Below are 23,865 nucleotides of genomic sequence, written 5' to 3' on the forward strand. Positions count from 1 at the left end.
GTGACTGTACCCCATCTACTTCTACCCCAAATGCTGGGATGCGCAGGCTGTGGGAAGATGCTAGGCTGTTAGTCTTTTATTTCTCTTTGTGTTCAGTCTGGCTTTAGGAAGAGCTAAATGTAGTAATTGTTTTCTCTATATATTGCCTATAGTATTTCTGTTTAGTTTAGGCTAAAAATATACACCTACAGAATATAGAACCCAAAAGAACCTGGGGGGTGAGAGGAGTGTTTCTGAGTTTTTATTGAGGCCTTTACATTTGCAAACGTAGCTTCTCTGTCCTGAGTTACAAACTCTGAGTAGGTAGCATTGGCTATAGTTTTTATTTGGAAGGAAGAGAAACAAGATTTCTCACAAACTTTTTATTTATGGGAATACTGAGGCCACCAACCTCACATGTTAGACTGCATGACAGAGCAGCTAGTAATTGAAATTGGCTCACAGGGGGGTTGGATGCGCCCTAAAGACAGGATGTTACGGCATGGATTGGAAGCATGGCATATAAGGTGCTGCTGAGTGGCATGCCATTTATTTAAGCACATTTCTTTCTGCATGGAGGTTTACTAGCTGACATGTTCGTATCCTGCTTTTTCTTTCTGCCTTTTAAACAAGGAGCCCAGTACTGTTTCATACGGTTGACATGTATTTGGTTTTTTTAGCTGAAGAACAATAGAGGGTGTAAACTTTTAAAGTCTCATATTTGAGCTGTGAGGTTTAACTGGTCTGATGTTATACTCTTTCTCACACAGAGAGGACGTTCTGCATTACTGCTCTAAGTATCAGATCTTGCTAATTTTGGACTAAAGAGCCCTAAATCGTCACTGTTTGGGACCATATTAGTTGAGCTAGGCAGGCACAATCTCTGATTGCTTTTCATAGCTGTTTCCCACTGAATGTGATAGCTTCCTTTGCATATGCGCTCTCTCTCTCCAGTCTTTACTCTTCGTACTCGGTTCTTTGATCAGTCACACACTAAGTTTTTTAAATATGCAGCTTTTTAAAATTACCAACCATTTACATACCTGCTTAATATGTCACTTTACCAGGAAAGTAATATGAAGATGAAAGGAGGAAAGTGACTTTTGTGTAGAAATCTGGCTCAAGTGTGAGTGAAGAAAAAAAACACTCCTACTTTATTATGTCTTATCATCTCTGAAATTATGTAGGTATTTTTCAGTCAACAAATTAATTTTCAGATGGAAAACCACAGTTATGAATTGGTTTTGGTCTGCCTTTCACTCATCATATCATACCATTACAGCAAAAACTGGAGTTCGTAATGATATTGTGGAAACTGCTGATCAAAGGTTGTTTACAAGGACTGTGTTCACTGATTTGCCAAAGTTGTCTCATACAGATGCACTTTAATGACTATTCTCTGCAAAACTGATTTTTCAAAAAGATTCTTTAATCTGATTACTCTGTAATCTTAGTTATTCTTGAGTGTGAGATTACATAGATATTTGTTTGAAAGTATGTTTTACATTATTATGATTCAAAATGTTCCAAGAAAGGAAGGTATTGCCAAAAAAAAAAAAAATCCTATTCATAAGAAAATAGTAATTACTGCTGTAAGTCTAATGAACACCTTATGAAAAATCATCTAAGAATGGCTGTAAAAAATCTAAAATGATGAATTTTAATTAATCAGTAGACATATGTAAGTAAGACTTAAATATAGGCTCTTATCCTGAAAATGTCTATACATAAATTAGTTGTATGGATTTAGAGTCTTTAGATTAATTTTACGTGTTAGCATTTACAAGGCAGAGGATCTATACGATTTTGATACCCACAGAACACATTTTCAAAACATGTGATAAACAGAGTGCCTCTCAACCAGCTATCTTTTCTGAAATATAACCTATAAGCAAATATTCCCATAAGTAGAAAAAACAATGCAATTGTGATCTAAGACTTCTTTAATAGCCTTTATTATGACATTATAAGCCTCTAGTCAGATTCAAGTTTCCAACTTTTTTTTAAATTTGTTGATAAAATAGTCCTTCCTCTCCTCAAAATGGGAAATTGCTTCCAAAATGGCACTGTGCAGAATCAAAACACATCTTAGAGCTGTGATTCTCACCATTCAAATAAGAGCTACTAGGTAAGCAAATAAAAAAGGAATTTAAAAAAAGTACTGTAAGTCAGTGTTAGAAGTTTTACAGTTCTGAATTCTGCACAGTTGATTTCTAGCTCATAAATTAAGGAATGTGAAATAGATTCAGATTTAAATGTTTAATGTACTTTTTCTACAACGTGAGACACAATGAAGAAAGCGTAGTTTGAAAGCTGTGACATGACCTTTAATTAGTCATTGGTGGTGTTAAAGAAGCACAGTCCAAACCCCAGGTTTCCCCAAGCAGAGTTTCAGGCAGCGAGTCTTACAAAAACAAGTAATTTAATAGAATGGTGCAGCAGGAGGGTCAGCGTGACCTGGGTGCCTCTGGAGAGGGACCTCGAACAAAGAAGTCCCTGGGCATTTATACCCTTACAGACTGTGCATCCACCCTTCATGCCATCTTCACGCGCTGCCCCCATGCCCTTTGGTCCACCAGTGATCCTGGCCTCAGATCCTCCAGCCCTTTCTGACTCCTATTGCATTCCTATTCCGCTCTCTGCAGGCAGGCTGCTGTCTTGACTAGTTGCAGCTGCTGGTGGCGGTTGCAGCCTTGAAGACTCCTTATGGCCAGGTTTGTGCTGGCTCTGGAGGCCTTCTCTTGCCTGAATGGATACAAGCTCTGTACACATCCTGTAAACCTAGGCAACATGTTTACAGCTTGTGGCCTAAGGGTTCAGCAAATCTAGCTACTCGTGCTAAGTACAGCTAAGCAAACGGCATATGGAATCACACAACATTGTAACTCCAAGTGATTCGTTCTATTTAAAACTCACTTAAGCTCGATAACCAATATCCCTTAACAGATAGCTTCTCCTATTCAGGAACTATTAACACAGCCAGTCTCTCATGTTGTTGTACACATCTGCGGGGACAGAGGTTCAGGCTTAGCCTGAGGCCTAAAGTTTTGCTAAGTGAGCCAGCCTGAACCACTGTCCCCGCATGCATTGACAGCCATGCAAGTATAAAAGCGTCCCAATATCCTATACATGTGTATTCTTTTTTTATATAAACTGAGTCTAGGTATATAGGAGGCTTGCTATGGGGAACGAATAAATTTAGTATTTCTGCCCCTGTGTTATAATAGTGGGTTTGCTGCTGACTGAGCAGAGACCAACAGTAGATCCTGCAATTCTACCTTAAGACGTAAATAACAAATGTTGATGATGCAGCTCGTGCTGTTTCATCTTATCTCTTCCTCGGATGAGAAAATAAATACGCAAAAGCGGTTTTATGTTGGTGCATCTTAGCTACATCCATTCTAGGAATTTCCTTGTAATAAAAACATCAGGAAAAATAAGTACACCATCTTTAACTGGCAGCACTATAAGAAAAAGCTTCCACGTTATGCTTGGTTTTAAGAAACTAGAGGAATCTCACACTTAAGTGTAAGCCAGAAGGGGGTTTTGTATTTGATTTGCTGTTTATTTCCAAGCTTGTTCCTAAAAAACCTGAACTTTAATCTTTACTAATTTTGATCTTTTCTTTTTTATACTTTGTTAACAGGCTTGTCTTGTGTTAAGGTAAATCTGGGTGAAACTGAGGCAAACGGTGCTTACTTTCCAATCCAAACAGAGCAGTGTGCCAAAGCAGCTCAAGAGACCCACACCCCAGCACGTGTCATGGGATCCACGGATCTGGACCACATTTTCTGCCAAGCTATGAAGGCCTGTATGGGAATTAGCATTTTGGTCACAAGTTTCAGGGAGGCCTTCAGAAAGCAAATACCTTCTGGCATATACCTGGCATTACCTAGCAAGAGGGGCCAGAGCCATTCAACAGCTCTAGGCTTCCTAGAAAACATCCATTCCAAACAGTTTACTCGGCTGTTGTTTGTAGTACTGTGCTTCAGAATGATGGAGAACTGTGACACGATGTGTTCCTCCTTATGGACAGCTTCTGTTGTTGTGCATTGTGAAATCCTGTTATAATAATTCACTGTTTCAGAGACGTATTTAACATGAAACCACACATTTTTAAATATTCTTGAATATTTATCAACATATTTTAGGGATGTGATAATTTCTCTCTCAAGGGTATGTCCTGTTATCTGCAATTCCACATTCACCATTCAGCAATTGTGCAAATAGAGACCAGCATGAAGAAATTTAAAATAATTCCTGCATCAGTAAGCACATCAGAGGTATAAAAGAAAAAAAAAAATCTGAATTGACTACTTGGATGCTTTTATTTTTACTTAGATTGTTCTGTAAAGTGTTGATAGTATGTTCTAGCATGCAAGTCACAAGGGGATTGCACTTGAAGGTACGACAGAGATGTTGAGGGATTCAGGTTTTTAACCATGTTTGTAGTTCTGCTTTTTAGCTTTGAGAAAAGAGAAAATACCGTCTTTCACGTGCCTTTTTAAGGAGAAACAGTCACGGTGATGCCGACAGGCATCAAGCGCGGTGACGTTCGGGCGGTAGCGCAGGTCACTTTTCAGAACGCCTTCGCCAGCCCCTCTGCACAGCTACCGCGGCCTTCCGCGGGAGGGCCGCCCCGCCCCGCCCCTCCCCGCCCCTCTCCCCCGCCCCTCTCCCCCGCCCCGCCCCCTCCCCCGCCCCGCCCCTCTCCCCCGCCCCGCCCCTCTCCCCCGCCCCGCCCCTCTCCCCCGCCCCGCCCCCTCCCCCGCCCCGCCCCTCTCCCCCGCCCCGCCCCCCGCCCCTCCCCGCCCCTCTCCCCCGCCCCTCTCCCCCGCCCCGCCCCCTCCCCCGCCCCGCCCCTCTCCCCCGCCCCGCCCCTCTCCCCCGCCCCGCCCCTCTCCTGCCTCCCCGCTCGCGCAGCGGCAGGGCGCCCCCTCGCGGCTTGGCGCCCACACTCCCGGCAGCCCCAGCTCCTCCCGCTCGGGCCCCTCCCAAGGCACCGCCCCGCGGGGGGGCCCGGACCCGCCGACGCCGGTGTCCCCGCGGGGGGGGGCCCGGCCGCAAACTGGAAATAAAAAGTTTGTTTAGGTACAAGTGCCTGAGGGTGGGGAGGAGGTGCCTAGGGGCTATTTAGACTTGCATTAATCCCATAATATTTTCTACAGGCACCAAGCCAGAGGGCAGAAACCCCTCCTAAGGTAAGCTGTGTAAGCGTTCTAGGCCAGATTATTCTCTTATGTTGGTCAAAATACAAAGACTTCGTTAAGTAGGATTCATTCAGATCTGGTGCGACTAAGAAGGGAACCTAGCCTGCTATGTAGTTTTTTGAGGCTTCTGTATTTTAGCTCAGCTTGCAGGTCAGCTTTCTGCGTTCTCTCCAGGGTCATTGTATTGAAATTTCACTGTTCTGGTGTTACTGATTTACCAGTGGGGAAAGGGTGTATTCGTTTGACTTTCCCCATGGGTAAAGCTCACCTGAGGACATCTATTGGCATGGGCTCTGTGTTTCACAAGCAAAAGGGGGAAATAAACTTCATTACATTGCAGTTGTACGACTAAATCCGTGCTGCTAAGTGAGGCTGATGCATACACCCAAAGATATACTGCGGCGTTTTATTGAAAGCCACGTTTTTCAGATTTCCTCATCTGATCTTACACAGGACAAAGTGATGCAATGAATCCAGGGACCTAAACCAGAGGGCTTTGATATTTTAGGAAAATACATGGCATCATTTGAGCACGGAGACACTATTTTAAGTGATGACCTTGCATCCAGATTGCAAACAGATACTGTTTTCTGGATTCATCCAAACATTGGTGGTGTACACTAATTACAGGTGGTTCTAGTAAAAAATGATAGAAAAAGTGTTTTCCTTATCAGTGGTTCAGGAGAAAAGCATTTAAGAAAATGAATTAGACAAAAAATAGTTCCTTTCTTGTCAAAGTATTATTTCTGTAGTTGACAAGTACGAAATACTGGAATACAGCGGGGTTTGGAGGGTGCAAAGGCTTGATGCAATGGCATTCCGCTCAGCCCTTGGTGTCACAGCTAACATAGTATTCACATTATGGCTGTGATACAGGTTTGCAACATCCTGACCACATACACTCAGTTCACACTAAAATGTTGTTCAACCCGCAGAATTTTGCGGTGTAAGATCTATGACACCCGCGTGACGTGTACACGAGCACTGACTGATCGCCTCGCGTCCCTCGGCAAGGTCAGGACCTAGCGCAGGGAAGACACTGAGGAGTGGTTAGGTCCGACGGGCCCACTGGTGAAGGTAACCGCATAAAAAAGATTTCTGTAAACGTAACCTTCAAAGGAGAGATGGTGAGGAAAGATTTAGAGCAGAAAAAATACATATGGCAGGAAAGAGATGAAGAAAGAAAAGGAGGTGAGAGGTGGCTGCTACTCCCTGTGGCAGCGGATATTTAGGCCATGAACCCACCTGGGAGTTGTGCAGCTCTCCAGAGGCATGGGCAAAGAGCTGGCATGGAAAACGCTGAAGAACAGGAAATTGCAAAAGGGTTTTAGAAACTGAGACAGTGGTTTGGCCAGAAAAATAGCGTTATTAACTGACTGAGAGCTTTAAAGTGGCATTTTGAAGACAGGAAGGTAGGAGAAGGTTCCAATAATTAAGACAAAGTGATAACCTTAACGTGGTATTTTTTGCTTATAGCTTAGGAACAAAAAAAAAGCCCACCTTGTATTCATGGATTTTTAATTTTCTCTGTAATTTTTATATTTGAGGTAGCATAGATTTTGTTGTCGTCTTCCAAGTCTTGACAAATTACTTTAGGTTTGGTTCAGCACATTTGTAATTGTTCTACCGGGCTCAGAAAAAGTCTAATTACAAATAAAAACTCACTCTTGAGTTTTGTTCTTATCTTGCTCCTTCTGTTCAGCAGCTTTTTAGAGCTAAATTTTGTAGGTAGGGATAGGTGTTGTTAACTGTAGTGTAGCGCTGTGTGCACGTGTACCTGCTCCGGGATGGCAGGGAAGCTGCCGTGGGTTATTAACTTCAACAGGCTGACGTGTTCTGGGCAAGGGCAAGGTGTAGAGGCCTCATAAAAAAAAGGCGGCGGGAGCCCCCGGCTGGCGGAGCCCTCGCCGGCGTCAGGCGTCCTGAGCTCCCACGCGCAGCGGTAGCTACAAGCCCCCGCGGGAAGGCCCGGGCCAGTTGTTCGGAGGACGCCGCGGCAGCTCCTCCACCGCACACTCCGCCCTCTCCCGCCTTTCAACGCGCTCAGACCGTGCGACGGCCCCACCGGCGGTTCCTGCTCGGACAGAGGCACGGTGGCGGACAGGCCCGCGCCCCGCCGGTGAGGGCCGACACCCCCGTCCCTCCACTGGGCCTGGGGCGGTCCTGCAGCAGCACCGCTCCGCGGCGCCGCTCCCCTTCCCGGAGACGCCCCTCAGGCCCCGCCGCGGCCAGGCCGGGCCCAGTCGGCCCGTGACCCCGCCGCATGCCGGCAGGTGACAGCCACCCCCTCCCGCCACCCCGGCCCGCCGGCCAATGGCGCACCTCCCCGCTCCCACCTCTGGCCAATGAGAGATGCTCGTTCCAGCCCCAGCGCTGTTTTTCTGCTGAGAGAGTGACAGGTGCGTCACTACAGCTCCATTGGTCCGCCCGCCCCGAGACGGACAGGCCCTTGGGCCACTCCCCGCGCCCGGGGCGGAACCCTCGGCGGCCGCCCGCCCCGCGCCGTGACAGACGAGGAGTCGGCCTTACTGCCTCACGGAGAGGGCGGTGCCTGTGATTGGCTGGCTTTGTCCCCGTCGCCCCGCCCCTCGGAGGCTTCCCGGAAGGACTGGAGGGCGATTGGCCGAGGGGAAGGCCGGGTCCGGATGTGCGATGCTGAGGGGCGGGCTGTAAATGGGGCAGTGGCGGGGGTAGAGGGGGAGCGACGGCGGGGCCTGGCCTGGGCCGCGCGTGCAGCGGAGTGGCGGGAGTCTTGGCGCGGGTGAGCGAGCGCACGAGCCCCTGGACGCGGCGACACGGCCAAGGCGCCGGGCCCGGCCCAGCGCCGCCTCCCGGGCGCGGCGCCAGCGGCGGTGGCGGGGAGGCAGCCCCCGCTGGCGGGCGGCTCCGGCCGCGCCGAGGGGCGGCCGCGGCGGCGAGTTCTCTGCGCCCCGGGGGGCCCTCACCTGTCGCCAGGAGGGGCTGGGGCAGCGTCCCTCCGCTCGACCCCTGGGGAGCTGGCACCGCGGCGCGGAGCGGCGGCCGGCTCGGGCGGCCTTGGCCCTCGCGGGGGAGCCGGCCCGGCGCCGCCCGCCGTGTGAGGCAGGCACCCCGCGGCCCCTTTCCTCCAGGGACCTCGGGGCGGCCGTCAGCGGGGCTGGGGCGTCGCTTTGCGGTGCCAGGCATAGCCGTGGCCTCGGCGTGACGTACCGCCGGGGTCTGGCAGGGAGGCTTCGCCCCGCTCGGCTCTCAGGACTGCGCAGAACTGGTTTTTCTCCCTCCTTTGACCCACCGGTCCTCCAGCTGAGAGCCCCCACTGGAAAACCAGCTGTCCTTTGACGCTTGACGGGTCATTCCCTCGTGTCTCTTAAACTGTTAGCCGCTGTATAGGAGCGGCTGTCCCTGGCATAGATTATGATTCCCTTGAGAAGCGTGTTTGGGGATTGAAGTCAGCAGCAGGTGTTGGATGAAAGGTGCAAATCCACCTGTGGAGGAAGAGTTGGCAAACAGGCTCGACTGGCCAGTGTAGCTGTTGGCTGCCAGCATTTCTTCAGCAACTCCCTTGTCCGGTAGCTGAAGGTGTGGGCTAATGAAGGCCCTGGGTCCTAAGAAGACCAGCAGTAGTGTGCGGAAGGGAAATCCGTTCTGGTGTAAACTGACAGTTAAGGTTGCTGGGCTAGCGTGTAATAGCATTGTGATCAACATGTGGTGTTCGCTAGCGTGCTGCCTAATCGGTTGTTTATTCTTGGGTGTAGGAGTGGTTCCCTTCCCTCTTAGGTAGGGAATAAAATGCACAAGAACGTATTTTTATATATTGTATGTTTGTATAAATTTGTATTATATATAATATGTTTGTCTATACTTCTTTTTGCTTGAGGAATCATTTATATTTTCTGAAAATATTTAGAGAAGTGCTCTGTTCTAGGCAGATGAAGTTTTTGTCGACTTGGTTTAATGTTGGATTTAATCTAATGACTCTGCTGATGGCAGGAGAAAAATATGACGCATGATATGACAGTGAGTATAAGTAACAGAGGTAATCTTTAACAAGAATGCCTAGTGTAGAGAAGGGAAAGGTGCAAAAGCAAAATAATTGAAATTTTGGATTTTGTTAGCAGTAACTGCTTTTTGAAGTCTTTTAGAGCAACGATGAAGTGCTATATGAGTTTAGACTTGCTCTGACTGCTCTTATGTATTGTGTACTTTGGTGCTGGTGGATGTCCACATAAGGCTGTGCTTGGTGGCAGGTGGCTTTCTTCATCCAGGTGTAGCAGGACCTCAGCAACACCGTGCTATATAGAAGTTGGAAGGCCTTTCCAAGAAGTAGCATTTGAAATAATGTTTCTTCACAAGTTTGTGTTGTGTCTTTTTTTAATTCCTGTTGTATGAGAAGAAAAACACTAGAGAAAAAGATACCTATGTGAGGAGGACCGCTTAGGAAGGTGCTGTTACTTTCTGTTCTTGAAGTAGTAGAAATTAGTAGAACGTATTACTGAGTGGCATGCTATTAAGCCTCTTCCTAGATGAGGCACTGTGAACGATGACAGTATGAAAGGAGACCGGGTGATGATTTCGAATGTGTTTATTCCCATTTGGTAAAATGAGGAGAGTGTATTGGGTTCTTTTGGAAAGCTGATGGTTTCAGTAGTGACAGCACTGTAAGAGGCTGTACTGGTAGGTACCTTGCAGTAGGCACTGTAGCCCCATGTAAGACTGAACAACTAAACTGTCTAGAAATTCCACTTAACAGTATTAGGATTTAGTGCTCCTTGGCTGCTGCAGACCTTTGCCGTAGTGACAAATAGGATAAACAATTGAACTTAAATGTGCTGTTACTTGGGGCTTTTTTAATGTATTTTTTTAATTTGTTCTTGTGATTAATGTGCGGTAGTAAGTTGTGAGGTGAACGTACTAGAGAACATAAGCAGTTGCAGATAAGTTTCCTGTACTTCCGTCATTCTTCACTTCCATGTACTATAGCTAGAAGGAGTGAGTGTGATTAGAAATAAACAAACTCTAAAACATCTTGAAAGGCTTTTTAAATGATCCTCCTCTGGGAAGCTGGTATTCTGAGGTTATTAATTCTTTATAAATACTATTTTAACAGGTGAATGAGGCTAGAGACAGTTTAGCAGTAAGTTTAGGACAAACCCACATATGACTGACTTTACTGGCAAGCAAGTGGATAAAAGATCTCTGTGCAGGAGAATCTCTGGAAGTTATTCTGTAGTTTAATTAGAGCTAAAATAATGTTCTGTTTGGAGATATAAACTGGTCTTAACAGCCTGTAAATAGGCATCTCTGTAATGAAAAGCTTTTCAACAAAGCTGGAAGTGTACTGAGATGCATAACTGCTTTCTGAAAGGTAGAGCTAATGACTGAACTCCTCTAGCCCCAGTTATCAAGCTTCTAGATCAGTTCCCTTATTCACCGGTGATAGGTTAGGCTGTTTTTACGTACATATGTCATTCTTTGTCCTGCTGGACTTCTGTATCTCATATCTCAGGTTTTGAAACAGTGCAATTTATATTGGCTGGTCTTAAAAAACCACCAGCCCCAAACAAACAAACAAAGAAAAAAATCCAACCCAAACCCCCTAATCACTCCAGATTCCAGCTAATCATCTTCCAGCCTGCGCCTCCGCTGCCAGCACTTTTCTCCCGTGTCAAAGCTGTAGCACTCAGGTGCTCTCTTTGTGCATCAGTTCCTTCACCCACTAGTTACACAAAAGTTTCCTGAGGAAGTGTCTTGTACCTTCCTAGCCCCGTGTCTTGCTGTCTTAGTCTGGCTGGGTTTCATGGGAGAGAAAAGGCCCATGGCATAGCCCTCTGGCCTGGCTCTGCTTTCCAGACAGGAGATGAGGAAAAGTGAAACTGTCTGTCGCCAGGCGTGCCCCAGCACAGTAGCTTGACTTTCTGTTTTCAGTGGCTCACAATGATGTGAGACTCTCTGGCTGCTGAAGAGGAAAAACACCTGGAGGAATCATGTGTACTGGAATGTTTGAGATTATTTTGGGGTGGGAGGATTAATTCATTTTCGTCACATTCCTGAATTGTGCTTGCATTTATGGAATGCTTGGGTGCTATGTAGTCTAGAAGGATACCTGCGATTTGATATCAGTGTTTCCTTTAAAAATGTACCACTGCTAGACTTTCTTTGGATAAATTGTCTGGCTTTTTTTTTTTTTAATTTTAACAATATTGGCATTTATTTTCCTTTTAGGAAGATTTTTGGTCATTATGTTACCCTTTTCTCTATAAACTTACCAAAGCAATGGGTGAACAGGTGGTGCCTTGCTTACTGTAGAAAAACTTAGAGTTGACCACAATAGAAGCCTGTGCTGTTCTCTATTTACATCCCATCAATTGCCTTGGTCAGTGTTGTACAACTTCCTGTTAAAGAAATTGAGTAAAGTGAATTGCCTCAAACCCTTAGTTAATGTAGCCAGAAATGGGGGGTGGGGGTGGGGTGGGGCAGTAAGGGAAACTAGAACTGGAGGGGAAAAAAAAAAAAGAGTGGAGTGTCTGTGTGTGTGCAGACGAGAGATGCTGTAGATGAGAGCTCTTGCACAAAGAGTGCAAGACTTTTCAAAAAGAGAAACAAGGACGTACACAGTAGATGACAGACTGAAACTCCAAATACTGCTGAAGTCCTTGTTACTGAACTGCTGATCTGAAGAGCACTAAGCCTTAGTGCTCGTAATGAAACCATTAAATAAGCTACAGAAACACTTCTGTGTTCTGTGGCTTTGTCTGTTCCTGGTGATGTTCCAATGCAGATGAAAACAAAATGACACATACATGATGCAAACTCAATGGGAGGATCATCTCTTTCACCAGGAATGGCAGAGGTTTTTTCAAACTGGAGCGCTTTAGAAACATGCAAAGTCAGCAGTGTATGTGAGGGACAGCACTTCATGCTGCAGGAGTAAGCCGTTGTAGTACTGTTTGGTGCTGGACTGAAATGGTGAAGTGATAACTTTTTAATATTTGCATGTGTAGAGGAATTCTCTTGACTGCTGAGCCAGCAGGTGTTTTTTTTTTCCAGTCGGTAAGACAAAACATGGAATGCAGAATCTAGAGAGTCTTTCTAGCAGAAGGAATGCAGGGATTCACGCACAAAAATTATTTCGTAGTCAACTACATTATTGTCCTGGAGTCTAGTATATAATAGAGCTTTGGCAATTTTAACTATTGTCAGTCTTAACTACAAGAAGTTGTCTTCTGAAGTTACAGAAATAAAAAGCTGGCTGAGAACTGGATCTGAATCCTATTTATATATTAAGTCCTGTTTATCTGTTAGAATGCATATTCATTCTGTGTGTTTTTAGGGTATAAACCAGAGAGGCCTGAGGACACCCTGAAAACACTGAAAAGTTGCGGTCTTTGTTTGGAATACACGTTATGAACCCTTTCTGGAGCATGTCTACAAGTTCTGTGCGCAAGGTATTTAATGAATGGGAGCCATAAGGTGTTAATGTGCATTGAGGGGTGGTAGCAGTTTGGGAAGAGACCATCAGGTGACCTACAAGTACAGTTGGAGTGGGTGTTTTATCTCAAGGATTGTGATCATCTTCAATAAAAGTGTAAGCTAGCTGTGAGCTGCATTAACTGGAATGTGCCTCCAGATGGAGTCTACTCCAGAACTTGTTGACTTTTCTTACCTGAAGTATCTTTAAGTAGGAAGGATGAAACAAACTTGTTCAAACGGTTGACGTGTTTGTTTCTTAGGACGTTCATTTACTGTCTATATAGAGCTTAGCCAGGCATTGCATGTGCAGTGAGCATTGACAAAACTGTGCATCCATAATGCTGTTGCTGCGTTAGATTGTAGCAATGCTAAAAGCGTGATAGTTCTAGGGTTAATTGCTTTTCAGGTGTTCAGTGCTAGGGCAAACTATGTAACTTCGTTGATGATGCTGGTGACGTAGGTATTGTTTCTAGTCCCAGGTCTCAAGAGCATCAAAACACTACAGCTGAAATCATGCATTTAGTCACCACAACTAGCCTGATCTCAAGTCCATAGCCCGCAGGTTTGTCTTGGCAATCTCTAGAACGATTTTGAGGTCTGCACACAGTACAGCATTTGCTAGCAGTGACCAGTTAAATAGAAAAGCAGTTTGTTTGTTTGTTTCCTTTTTACTAAAATACAGCATAGGCATAAATTGCTAAACTATTGATATCGCTGTCAAATGATGCTTCTCTCACAGTGGGAATGGGCTATATGATTAGTTCCAAGTGCAACGTTGGTCTCTTAAGCATGGGCAGGAAGTGAAATATATGAAATGCTCTATAGAAAGTTCTTATTTAATCTCAGCTTTACAACACTTTAAAGACTCTTTGAAGTCTAGAACGTGAGGATGTTTGTCAGTAGCAATGATTTATCCTGATGTACTGTGTGCTAGAAATAGATTGAATTCTAAGCTGATGTTATACACTATCTGGTTCCAGTTTCTAAATAGATGTAAGCCTCCTTAAGTATTTGTTCTAATCTGCAGATTTCCTGTCCGGCAATGATTAGTTCTGCACTTGTAGGCTAGGTTTGATTGAATACAAGTCTATTTAAAAACAAAACCCAAAGAGACACCACCCCCACCCCAATTAATAGAACACTGAAACCCAAGATGCGTTTTGTTGGCCAAACTTGTGGTTACCAAGGTTGGCTTTAAACCTATGATAAATATGTTTATATGTTAAATGTTTATGAAATACGGCCTGTAATCTTATGGGTTTTTTTATCTAACAGAGACCCGACACTGAAGAGAAAACTTTGAGTGGAGAGCTGCGAACCAGTCCGCTACGAGCCTCTACAAAGAAACAGTTGCCTTCTATTCCAAAGAATGCTGTGCCAATAACCAAGCCTGCTTCACCTGCTGCGTCATCCCAGTCGACAAATGGAACACATGCTTCTTATGGGCCTTTTTATTTGGAGTATTCCCTCCTTGCAGAATTGTAGGTTTTCACGGGGTTTTTTGGTCTTTTTTAGGTCACTGGGCTTATGCTTCAGTGAGGAAAAAAACATGCAGGGACCTAGTTCTTGCATGGTGTGTCTGCCGTAGTCCTTGAAGGCAGCAAAACTTAAGTTCCACAGAATTCTTTTTCTGGAGCAGCAGTTTCAATATCTTGAGTTAGAAGGGGAGAGGAAAATGAGATGAGATTTTTTTAAGGGGTGTGTTTAGATGTGATTCTCTGAATTACTATATTTCTCAGTCTTGAAGTAAACACATTTTGTGTTTAGGCATCCCTACCAATTATCCTAATAGCTTTTTGGTCAGAAACACCAAATTTTTGAAACAAGTATTAAAATAGAAGCAAGCAGATGTCTAGTGGGAAGATGGTTATGAATGTATGGTACTGTCTAATGGTGTCAGGATGTGGAAACTTCCTTCAGTTGTTACAGGGAACACTTGAATGGTGCCTGATGTGGCTTGTTAACTGGGTATTAGGAAGACTATATTCTTTCCTGCCTTTCAATGATATTTTGTGAGAAACTTATGAGGGAGGAGTTAGTGCGATTTAAATAGCTTTCTGTGGATCAGTTGCATTTGATCCAATCTAGTGATTTGTAGACTGCTGTGGGAGTGTACAAGTCTGTTTGTCTGCAAAACTTTCTAGTTGTACAAAGTTACATAAACCATTTGTGCTACAAAGCTGAAGGGACTTCCTCTGTAACAGACATACTGGATTCTCAAGTATGTGGTGCCTTTTGGAATGAAATCCCTGGAGTCCTTATGCAACACTAAGTCTCAGTTCTTGCATTTAACCATTACATTGAAAGTGAGAACTCTCAAAACATTAATCTTTTTTTTTAGGGAACTGACCCTGACTTCTTAATTCAAGAAAGATGTTTTTCTTCTGCAGCATGCAAAAATGTATTGGTATCATAATGTAAACTTCTCTAGTTTAAAAAATTAGGGAAATCATGATTAATATTATGGAAACCATAAGCAGAGAACTGTGTTAAAATTTGGCTTTAAGATTATTGTTTATTTGTGCAACCCTCTGGAGTTCAGTATAAGGGACCTGTATGCCAAGTAACTGGAAAACGTATGAAGTGAATAATTTGGTTTATCATTTACAGTGTTCGGTAGAATCTGCATACGATACAACTACAACTGGTTACAATTACTAGCAACTTTTTGTGCTCATTGATTTGAAAAACAGTAAAAATAGCACACTTTGCCCTGTTAGTAGTGTTGATTATCAAATGGACTTTCCTAAAAGGCAAAGGGAGAGGCAGAAAATCTTTTTGCAGTGCACTGGTCATTGGTGACCGAAGATTGTGACTGCATTATCATCACAAGAAGTGAAATGGCAACTGAGTGCAAGATTGGGAAAATGACTTGGTCCATCCTGTTAATGAGATGCCTGGAATTGCTCGATCCAGATCTCTAATATACCCTGCTTCTTGCCTGCCCTTTTTATTCTCTGTTATTTTGTTTTGTCAGTTGCCAGTGTAATTTCTGTTTGATCTGCGGCATAGTCTCATCTGAAACTGGAAAATACTTGTTTAAAATTGAAGTTACAGTTTGGTCACATTTCGGAATTAACTACAATTGATTGCAAATCTGCATTCAAAATTACTTACTTGCATTTCTTCTTTTCTTCTTTACTTTGAAACTGAGAATTCAGTAGAAAAGTGGAAATTTCAGTGCTGACATGCATTAAATTTGTCTACTGGGGGAAAACCTTATTTCTACTTATCTACTTGCAGTTTTACCAGGAGAAATAATGCTTCCTGTTAGTAACTCTTTAAGTGGAAGGGAAGTGAGAGTGAAAGAATATGGTTTCACTGGTTTTCAGCCCCCTCCTCCTGTTAGCAGTCTGCCCTTGGGAATTGAGTGTAAGTTTGTGGAAGAAGTCCCCTGTTAAGCTATTGTGGTACGTTCTGGGTTTACTGTTGTCAGCTTGCTGTAGATTTAGAGTGGTCGTGGAGCTATTCTAAATGCTGATTCTAATTGCAGTACCTTGGTTGTAAAGCAGAAATTGCCGGGTGTCTACGTGCAGCCATCTTACCGATCAGCATTAAGTAAGTTTAAATGTTACTTTTAACGTTGTTTTTTATAAATTTAAATTTATTTTTAAATTCTTTCACTCAAGCAAAACTTTCTCACTTGCAGTGTGGTTTGGTGTAATATTTATAAGACACGGGCTCTACCAGGATGGTGTGTTTAAATTTACTGTCTATATTCCTGATAATTACCCAGATGGAGACTGCCCGGTAAGTGGTTGTGTGTGTCTTGGGTTTTTCTTGTTTTCTGGTGTTTCAAGTATGACTTTTTGTTAAAGCTAATAACTTCTCATTTCCTTGAACTAGTTTTGTTCAGTTGGCTGGGCTCATTTGTGATATCTTGTACGTGTTCCCTGACGTCTGTAGAGCAATCATGTTATTCTGATTACTGAGACTGGTGTAGAGTGAACTTCCTGAGGTTAGATGCATTAGAGTATTAAGTAATCAACCAGTTCTTTACCTCAGCTCTTGATCTGTTGCTTCCTTGGCAAGGAAATTAATATTGAAACGCTTAAAGGAGTATCCGAATTCTGAGTAGCGATGTAATGGAACAAAAAACCAGGCACTTGTGCTGTGCTTGCTGTAGTACTGCAGGATTTCTTCCCTCTGTCTCTCTTCTAAATTGCATTGAAACAAAGAACTAAAAGAACTTGAGGAAAACATTGGTGAAACAAAGGGAGAAGGAGATAAATAGTAGTATCGTGCTACCTTCCATCCCTGCTTTCTCTTTTTTTTTTTTTTCTCTTCAGGGAAAAGTATCCAAGTTACTTCGTAAATTTAAAAAATAAAAATAAAACCTTGTGGCAGTGTGACTCTCCACAGCAGAGCAGCTGGCCCTCTTGGCTGAATTTCTTTTAAGAGGAAGACTGGGGAACAGGTGTATGTAACTGCTGAAGCTGCAAACAAGTTGTTATGTGGGAAGCTGTCTGCTTGGTGTCAAGTTTTGTGTAAAGCTGTCACCTGTAAAAGGACAGAAAGAGTAGGAAAGTTTATTTCAAAGATTAGACTTTAGTGTCTCTCATACAGCCATCATTCTTTTGCTAGTATAGGGCTTTAAAACCTTCCTGTTGAAACTAAGTTTTCTTTTGGAAGAATGCATGAACACCAGAAGCAGCTAGCTGTACAGAACTGAAGACACCATGGTGTCACTGCACAGTTTACTTAAAAATGTGTAGGGTAAAAAAAGTATTGATTGTAGCTCAAGTATGTAAAAAGCTTTCAGTCACTAATAGCGAAACTAGAAAAACTCTGATCTGATCTTATCTGTTATTACCCATGTTGGCACTAGCTGGATTAGTTCCCTGATTTGGTGATAAGCATGTGAGAAGACAAGACCCTGTGTGTAAGATGGGTGTGTGGGGTTACAGTTTCACAGGTTTTATAAATCACTTTGGGCTGTTTACTTTTAAAACAGTAACAATTAATTAGTATTTGGAAGCAACATTTGACTTCTGTTCACCTTCACCCAGTGGATTTAGCATTAGGATTGAAGTTATCATAATGAATTTCTTTTTTCCTAATGCAGCGCTTGGTTTTTGATCTGCCTGTCTTCCATCCGCTGGTAGATCCTTTATCTGGTGAACTGGATGTGAAAAGAGCATTTGCAAAGTGGAGGTTAGTGGTAACATAGTGATGTTTAATTTGAAAGAAGTTTGTTCCTTTCTTCATTGTGTTTCGTTCTTTTTAGGCGAAATCATAATCACATATGGCAAGTATTAATGTATGCTCGCAGAGTCTTCTACAAGATTGATACGACTAGTCCTCTGAACCCTGAGGCTGCAGTGCTGTAAGTATCTTCCATGTGTATAGACGTGGTCTCATAAGAGATTTTTGCATAGACTTGCAGAAACAAGAGGTTTGTGAAATTGTTTATCAGTTCATGGTCTCTACCTCTGGAGCTGGTTGCGCTAGGAAGTAAAGTCGAGGCTTTGCCAAGTCTGCCTGTGCTTCTAGAGCAAACCTGTGCCTCCTTGCAATTACTTGACGTTACTTACTTCTCTTTTGCAGGTATGAAAAAGATATTCAGCTGTTCAAAAGTAAAGTGGTGGACAGTGTCAAACTATGCAGCAGTCATTTATTTGATCAGCCCAAAATAGAGGATCCCTATGCAATCGTGTAAGTACCATGAGCAAATTCACCGTGTCCTAATGTCTCGAGAACAAGTTTTGGTATAGTTGGTGATTTGAAGCCTTTCTCTGCCGAGTTGAGTGACCTGTTTTTTCTTACATTTATAGCAATACTTTGAATATTCCTACCCTCATTTCCTTCTGTTTAGTATTGAGTGAATCTTAAATATAATCGGCACTTGTGTTTATGTTCTTTCACTAAGCAACCAAGACTTAAATGAATCTCAGCATATCCCCAAGCAAACAAAACCCACCAAACACCTCACCTTCCTCAAGTGGAGATACCCGTGGAGTAAATACTGCTTTTGGGCTTTCCGATGCTCAATTTGCATGACTGTGGCTTTGGTCACACTTTTAAAATACTTTTAATCTTGACTGCGTGGGGGATGGAGCAGTCAGCTCCATGGCGAATATGAGTTATTGCAAGCAAAAATGACCACCTAAATATTTCATATTGCAAAGATCCATGGCAATTTCAATTTAGTTCTTAACACCAACGTGTTTTAACTCCAAAAACTCAAACTTGTATTTTACTTGAAATTCAACAAACTAAACCAAAGAAAATGTCTGCCTTCTGCTCTGCCTATGCTGTAGTTTGCAAAAATGCAAAGTAAGAGATAACTGTACTTTCTTCATAGTTTTTCTCCGTGGAATCCAGCTATACACGATGAAGCTAGAGAGAAGATGTTGACTCAGAAGGTACGCACAAAGTCCAGATTCTCACTATAGTAAGGGTTTATTGCCTGATACGGGAAGAAAGGTTCTCTGTTTCTTTGTGATGAATGTGTACTAGAGAGACCTTACTCCACCCCTCTTTTGGATCAGCAGGCGTGCTGAAACTGATTTGGTCTCCTAACTAAGCAGTTATGTCACTGTTCTAACTTCAGCGTATTAAGCAATTAGTCATTTTGCCAGCTAGAAAGCTTTGTTAGTACAGTTGTTGGCACTCTTGGCAGTTCTTTTTGTTTAGGGATGGAGGGAGGGAAGAAGGGAAAATAAGAGGTTTGCTGACTGCCTATTAGCTTGTCTTCCACTTGTCATGGCCGTCACCACTTCTGCGTAGCCTGACAGTCCCCAGCTGCTTTGTTCTCTTCTGTTGAGAGATCTTTCATTACTGCATCGAAGCTTTGGGGCTTTCTTCTCATTCTGAACTTTTTGAAGCAGAGTACCTTGCTCACATCTCCAAAGCTGCCGATTTCTGGTAAGACAACATCAGCTCATGGAAGGGTGATCAGAGCTACTTCTATCACAGAGCACTCATACTGATACAGCAAGAGGGTGTTGGTTCATATAGCCTTCACCTGAGCAACACCTTTGGTTTTGGGGTTTTTTGGGGGTTTTGGGGATTATTTCTTTACACTTGACAGGTGCTGGCACACAGCAATTCTGAGTCTGCACTGAGTGGCATGAAAAGTCAATCCACTTGCAGTGCCCAGGGATTCTGAAATGGTGGCTGGTATCTTTGCTGGCCTGGCAAGGAAATGCACTCAGTGTTTTAGTAGTGACTTGGGCTTCTTGCACTGGAGCTGTGGTGTGGTTTGCTGCTTTTTTTGTAATTAAAAAAAAAAAAATTAGTATCATTTTTTTTAATCAGTCCAAACTTCAGTCTTGCATGTCTTCTGGCATGAATGAGATTTTTTACACTGATCTTAATACAATATGCTGCCTTTAAGCTCAGTGTAGCAATGTTCCCAGCTGCCAGAGTCACAGCAGGGCTTGAGGTGAGGTGTCCTTTCTGCAGCCTTCGAACGCACAGGAAAATATTTTGATCAGATTCAGATTTCTTGATGTTAAAAAAACGAAGAAATACTTTTGACTCCTCCCCCCACCCCACTCCCCCTGCTGCCCTTCATTCTCTTAACTCCTGCTTTCTTGTCCTTTAAATCGAAGACCTAAAGAGAAAAAGCAAATTGAGGTGTTTGAAATGGAAGGGTATGATGTTGTCTCAGAGACTGATAGCAAACAATGACTTTTCTTTGGTCCTTTTTGTTTGGAGATGCGTGTTAATTTCTTTTTAAAGGAAAACTTAACTTCTTCAGTAACTATTTCATGTGTGGTATGAGTCGCTCGAGTCGTTTGTTGACAGCAGGAATGGCCCAACTTCTGTGCCTTAGAGGTTAGTTCCAAAATGTCCGTTTAGCTGAGAACATTCTCTTCCTTCCCTGTGAAAGGAAGGTCCCTAATCCTGTATCCTGTCTTCCCTTCTTCTGCAGCCCTGGATCCTTGTTTGTCACGGTGTAATTACTATGCATTGGGAGTCAGCTAAGCTGTTCTAGACCTGTAGCCTGGGAAAGGCTGTGATGCCCCAGTTTCCTGCTGAGAACACAGTTTTTGCTAGATGGTGTCCTGTGTGCAGCATGTGATAGGCAGGTGCTGCTCTTGCCAGGCTCAAGCTTAACTGTTCCCTCTTGTTTGCTGTTGTCTGATGTGTTGTGGCAAGTCTGTCCCGCAGTGTCACCTTTTACATAGGACATGGGGAGGGGCAGAAGTAGTGCAGGTTCAGTTTTCTTGCTGACTTAATTTACTCTGTCAGGCAAAAGTCTTCCCATAGTATGACAAAGTCTACTCACATGGTTATTGCTTTCTAGAGCCTGATGTGTCGTGCCAGGTTTGATGTAGTTGGCATGCAGGTGATCTGATGAGCCTGTAGCAGTGTGGAGGCAGGGCTAGTTCCTGGTATGCAAAAAACCCTGCAAGCTATTCTGTTTCTTTGACCTGCTGGAGTAGGGATCTAATTTACTAATCTTCTTAAACTACTTTGAAACTATAGATGCTCAAAGTTGCATCTTTCTCCCTCAACTTGAAGCCCTCTTGTGTGTGTGTGTGTGTGTGTGTGTCAGTCTCAGATTTCTGTTGCTTTGTGTTGGGTAGAAATAGTTACTGTTCAAGCATTTAACCATGATAAATGCTCAGGGAAGGGAAGGGCCATCCTTGGAAAGCGTTAAGAAGCTCCATGGTACAGCAGAGGTATCAGTTGCTGCTTTGCCATGTTCATTTGCATTCAGAAGCCTTTGGAGGAGTTGAGCGCTCCTCCACGGTACGCCCAGCATCACAAGGTAGTATGCTGTGGTTGTAACGTCAGGTTAACGACAGAAATGTTTTGATTTGGATCGATGCTTCCTCCTGTAGAACCAAGAAATTTGGCAGATAGCAGTGCAGTGGTGCTGGGCCACAGCCTTCGAGCAAAAGGTGCTATTCAAAGTGTCTTCTAATCTTTATGGTGTGATAAGGTAGCGGTATGTGAACTAAGTCATTGCAACGCTCCTGTAACGTCGGGGTAGTTCCACAGGTGCCACACGCATTCACAGAAGTTAAAGCACTCGCCATTGTTCTGTTCCTCTTTGAGGAGGGGAAATGACGCTGGTCTCTCTTATGCTTGTGTTTGCCAAAGGTAAAATGAATGGGGGGGAACGTAAGAGGGTTTGGGGTATCTGATAATTCTGACTCTAACTTTCTTCTGCCTAGAAGAAGCCGGAAGATCAGCACTGCAAAAGCATGCATGTTTCTGGCCTGTCATGGGTAAAGCCTGGCTCAGTTCAGCCTTTCAGCAAAGAAGAGAAGACGATGCCTACTTAGCTCTTCTGGACGGTGGTGCACAAAACACTTTCTGTGGGTAGAGGGAATGTAATGGAGGGAGAAACAGCAAAGCAGCAGTTTCCTTCTTGACTACGGATTAGTAAAAACTGAATGGTAGCAGTGACTCCAGTAAACCTGTTCAATGGATTACTGACTCTTAATGTTTTACATATGCATTAGGTTTTAAAGGCTTGCCTGGAGTTTGGAAGTCTCTCTTGAACACTGCAGTACTTCTACCTGAAGACTGTCTAGGGTGGGTAGTTCCTCAGGGCTCTGAAATGCCTGGAGGTTTTGGGTTGTTTTTTTAAGCTTTTATTTTTTCCCTCCAGGAATAGCAATTTTTTAAAAAAAATCTTAAATTACTGGCAGAAATATTAGCATTGGAAATATGATGCCAGAGGTAAGCTGTGTTCATGTAAACTAATATAGCAGAGTTAAACACTATATTTAATGGTTTTAAATACTTTTGGTTTCTATTGTAAATATATTAGAATTTGAAATTGTAAATAGACGGTTCATTGACTCCATTTAGCACTTTTCAGAGGTAAAGCTGGGGATGATGTATGATGTATTATTGATTTGTAAATGGATGTTGTCACTAAAGCGCACATTAGTCTGACAGGGTGAAAGCAGAATGTCAGGCTTGTTAGACTTTTATTGCATAAACACTAAAATCAAAGCTTTTAATGGTGGTCTCTTGAGCTAATAAAATCTTGGAGGATTTTAGATTCCCTCGGTGTCTGCGAGATGACTTAGGATAGCTTGACTAATGTGTGTTAATAGTGACATCTTAAAATAAAAAGAAACCGTGACCTAGCAGTTGTCTCTCTGTTTGTCGATGGTGTAGACATTTAGCAAAGGCTGGAACCGGAACGGAGGCACCCGGCTTCGTCTGTGCTTGCCTGCACGGGCGTTCAGGGTGTCAGCGGGGTGTCGGGTGGTGTGTGCTGGTTAGATACGGTTGTGTGCCACGTGCAGGAAAACCTTTCTGAAGCACGTGTGAGCTCAGGACAGAATCTTTTACTTCTCAGAGGAGTCTTCCTAATGTCATAGCCCAGCATAATGCCTTACTCTTGCCTGATGGGATTTTCCTATCAAAACCTGTACCAGTAACCCTTTACAGCTGGGCTGCTTTTCTTTGGCTCCTCATACCTGTGCTGACAGCATTAGTGCAAACTGCTGTCTGCCAACGAGTAGTAGTGACTTCATACACAAAGGTCACGTGGTGTTTGGGGCGGGGGGGAGTGGGGAGTGGTGTGGGGTGTGTGTTGGGTTTTGTGGAGTTTTTTGTCTTGTTTTTATCTGACGAGTTAAATCCACTTGTCATATACCAACCTTTCCCTGTTGCCTTTGAGAACAACTTCTTAGCTCTTAAGGAAACAGAAAAGTAATATGCTATCATATACCAAGTGGTTAATTTAATGTACTGTTAAGGATGACTTGAGCGGTTTCTATGCAGCACTTAACATTGTATAAATTAAGTACTTACTCTGTTTTAGGTAATGTTGAACTCTTACTGCATGATGTTGCTTTAAACCTTTTAAAGCTTCTGCCTTTGAGATGAGTATTTTCTGGGGCTGCCTGGAGTGTCTCTGGTACTGCTGGAATTCCTCTTTAGACAGAAGAATGCAGAGGGTATGCAGGGAGCAAGGATCCTCTTTAAGGCAGAGAAGGAAATGCATCCCGAGGTGCCTTTCTTGAGGCTAGTTTTTCCTCTTGAACTCCCTTCATGTTATGAAATGTCTGTCACAGGACCTAGGTTCTTGACTAAATGCTACAGTGGTCTTTCTAAACCTTAGTATATCCATTCATACTCAGTGTAATAAGAGAAATACAATTTAGAATGGCTCCCTCCTAAACAAATCCGAGGTTAAAGTAAGAGGAATTCTAAGTGTGAGTTACCAAGCAGGTACTTCTGAAGAAGGTATTTGCAACTGAAGTGTTGCCTTCAGCTGTCTGAAAGCTCTTCCTAACTCTGTGTGTGA

The 23,865-nt window shown here is 43.5% G+C and overlaps 1 protein-coding gene across 2 annotated transcripts; it reads left to right on the plus strand.

The window, feature by feature from the left end:
• The first annotated feature begins 12,498 nt into the window (after positions 1-12,498).
• AKTIP (AKT interacting protein) lies at positions 12,499-22,696 on the plus strand. Of its 2 annotated transcripts, none has more exons than XM_009956515.2 (9): positions 12,499-12,613; positions 13,914-14,119; positions 16,132-16,196; positions 16,288-16,388; positions 17,704-17,792; positions 17,866-17,964; positions 18,186-18,293; positions 18,943-19,003; positions 21,770-22,696. In XM_009956515.2, exons 1-9 carry the CDS (start codon positions 12,572-12,574, stop codon positions 21,878-21,880), a joined length of 882 nt encoding a protein of 293 aa, XP_009954817.1. In that variant the 5' UTR covers positions 12,499-12,571; the 3' UTR covers positions 21,881-22,696. The 2 variants fall into 2 exon arrangements, with proteins under 2 accessions (XP_009954817.1, XP_009954818.1); XM_009956516.2 differs by having other exon boundaries at positions 12,525-12,613; positions 21,773-22,696.
• The last annotated feature ends 1,169 nt before the right edge of the window (positions 22,697-23,865 follow it).

Source organism: Leptosomus discolor, chromosome 8, assembly GCF_034619465.1.
Source record: "Leptosomus discolor isolate bLepDis1 chromosome 8, bLepDis1.hap2, whole genome shotgun sequence".
Taxonomy (NCBI): Eukaryota; Metazoa; Chordata; class Aves; order Leptosomiformes; family Leptosomidae; genus Leptosomus; species Leptosomus discolor.

What these genes read in the sequence shown, in the direction of transcription:
- AKTIP (XM_009956515.2), top strand. Translation starts at nt 12,572, where the DNA reads ATGAACCCTTTCTGGAGCATGTCTACAAGTTCTGTGCGCAAG. An exon ending in ATCTTACCGATCAGCATTAA is followed by an intron (nt 16,197 to 16,287) that starts GTAAGTTTAAAT and finishes TCTCACTTGCAG; the next exon opens with TGTGGTTTGGTGTAATATTT. An exon ending in AACCCTGAGGCTGCAGTGCT is followed by an intron (nt 17,965 to 18,185) that starts GTAAGTATCTTC and finishes TCTCTTTTGCAG; the next exon opens with GTATGAAAAAGATATTCAGC.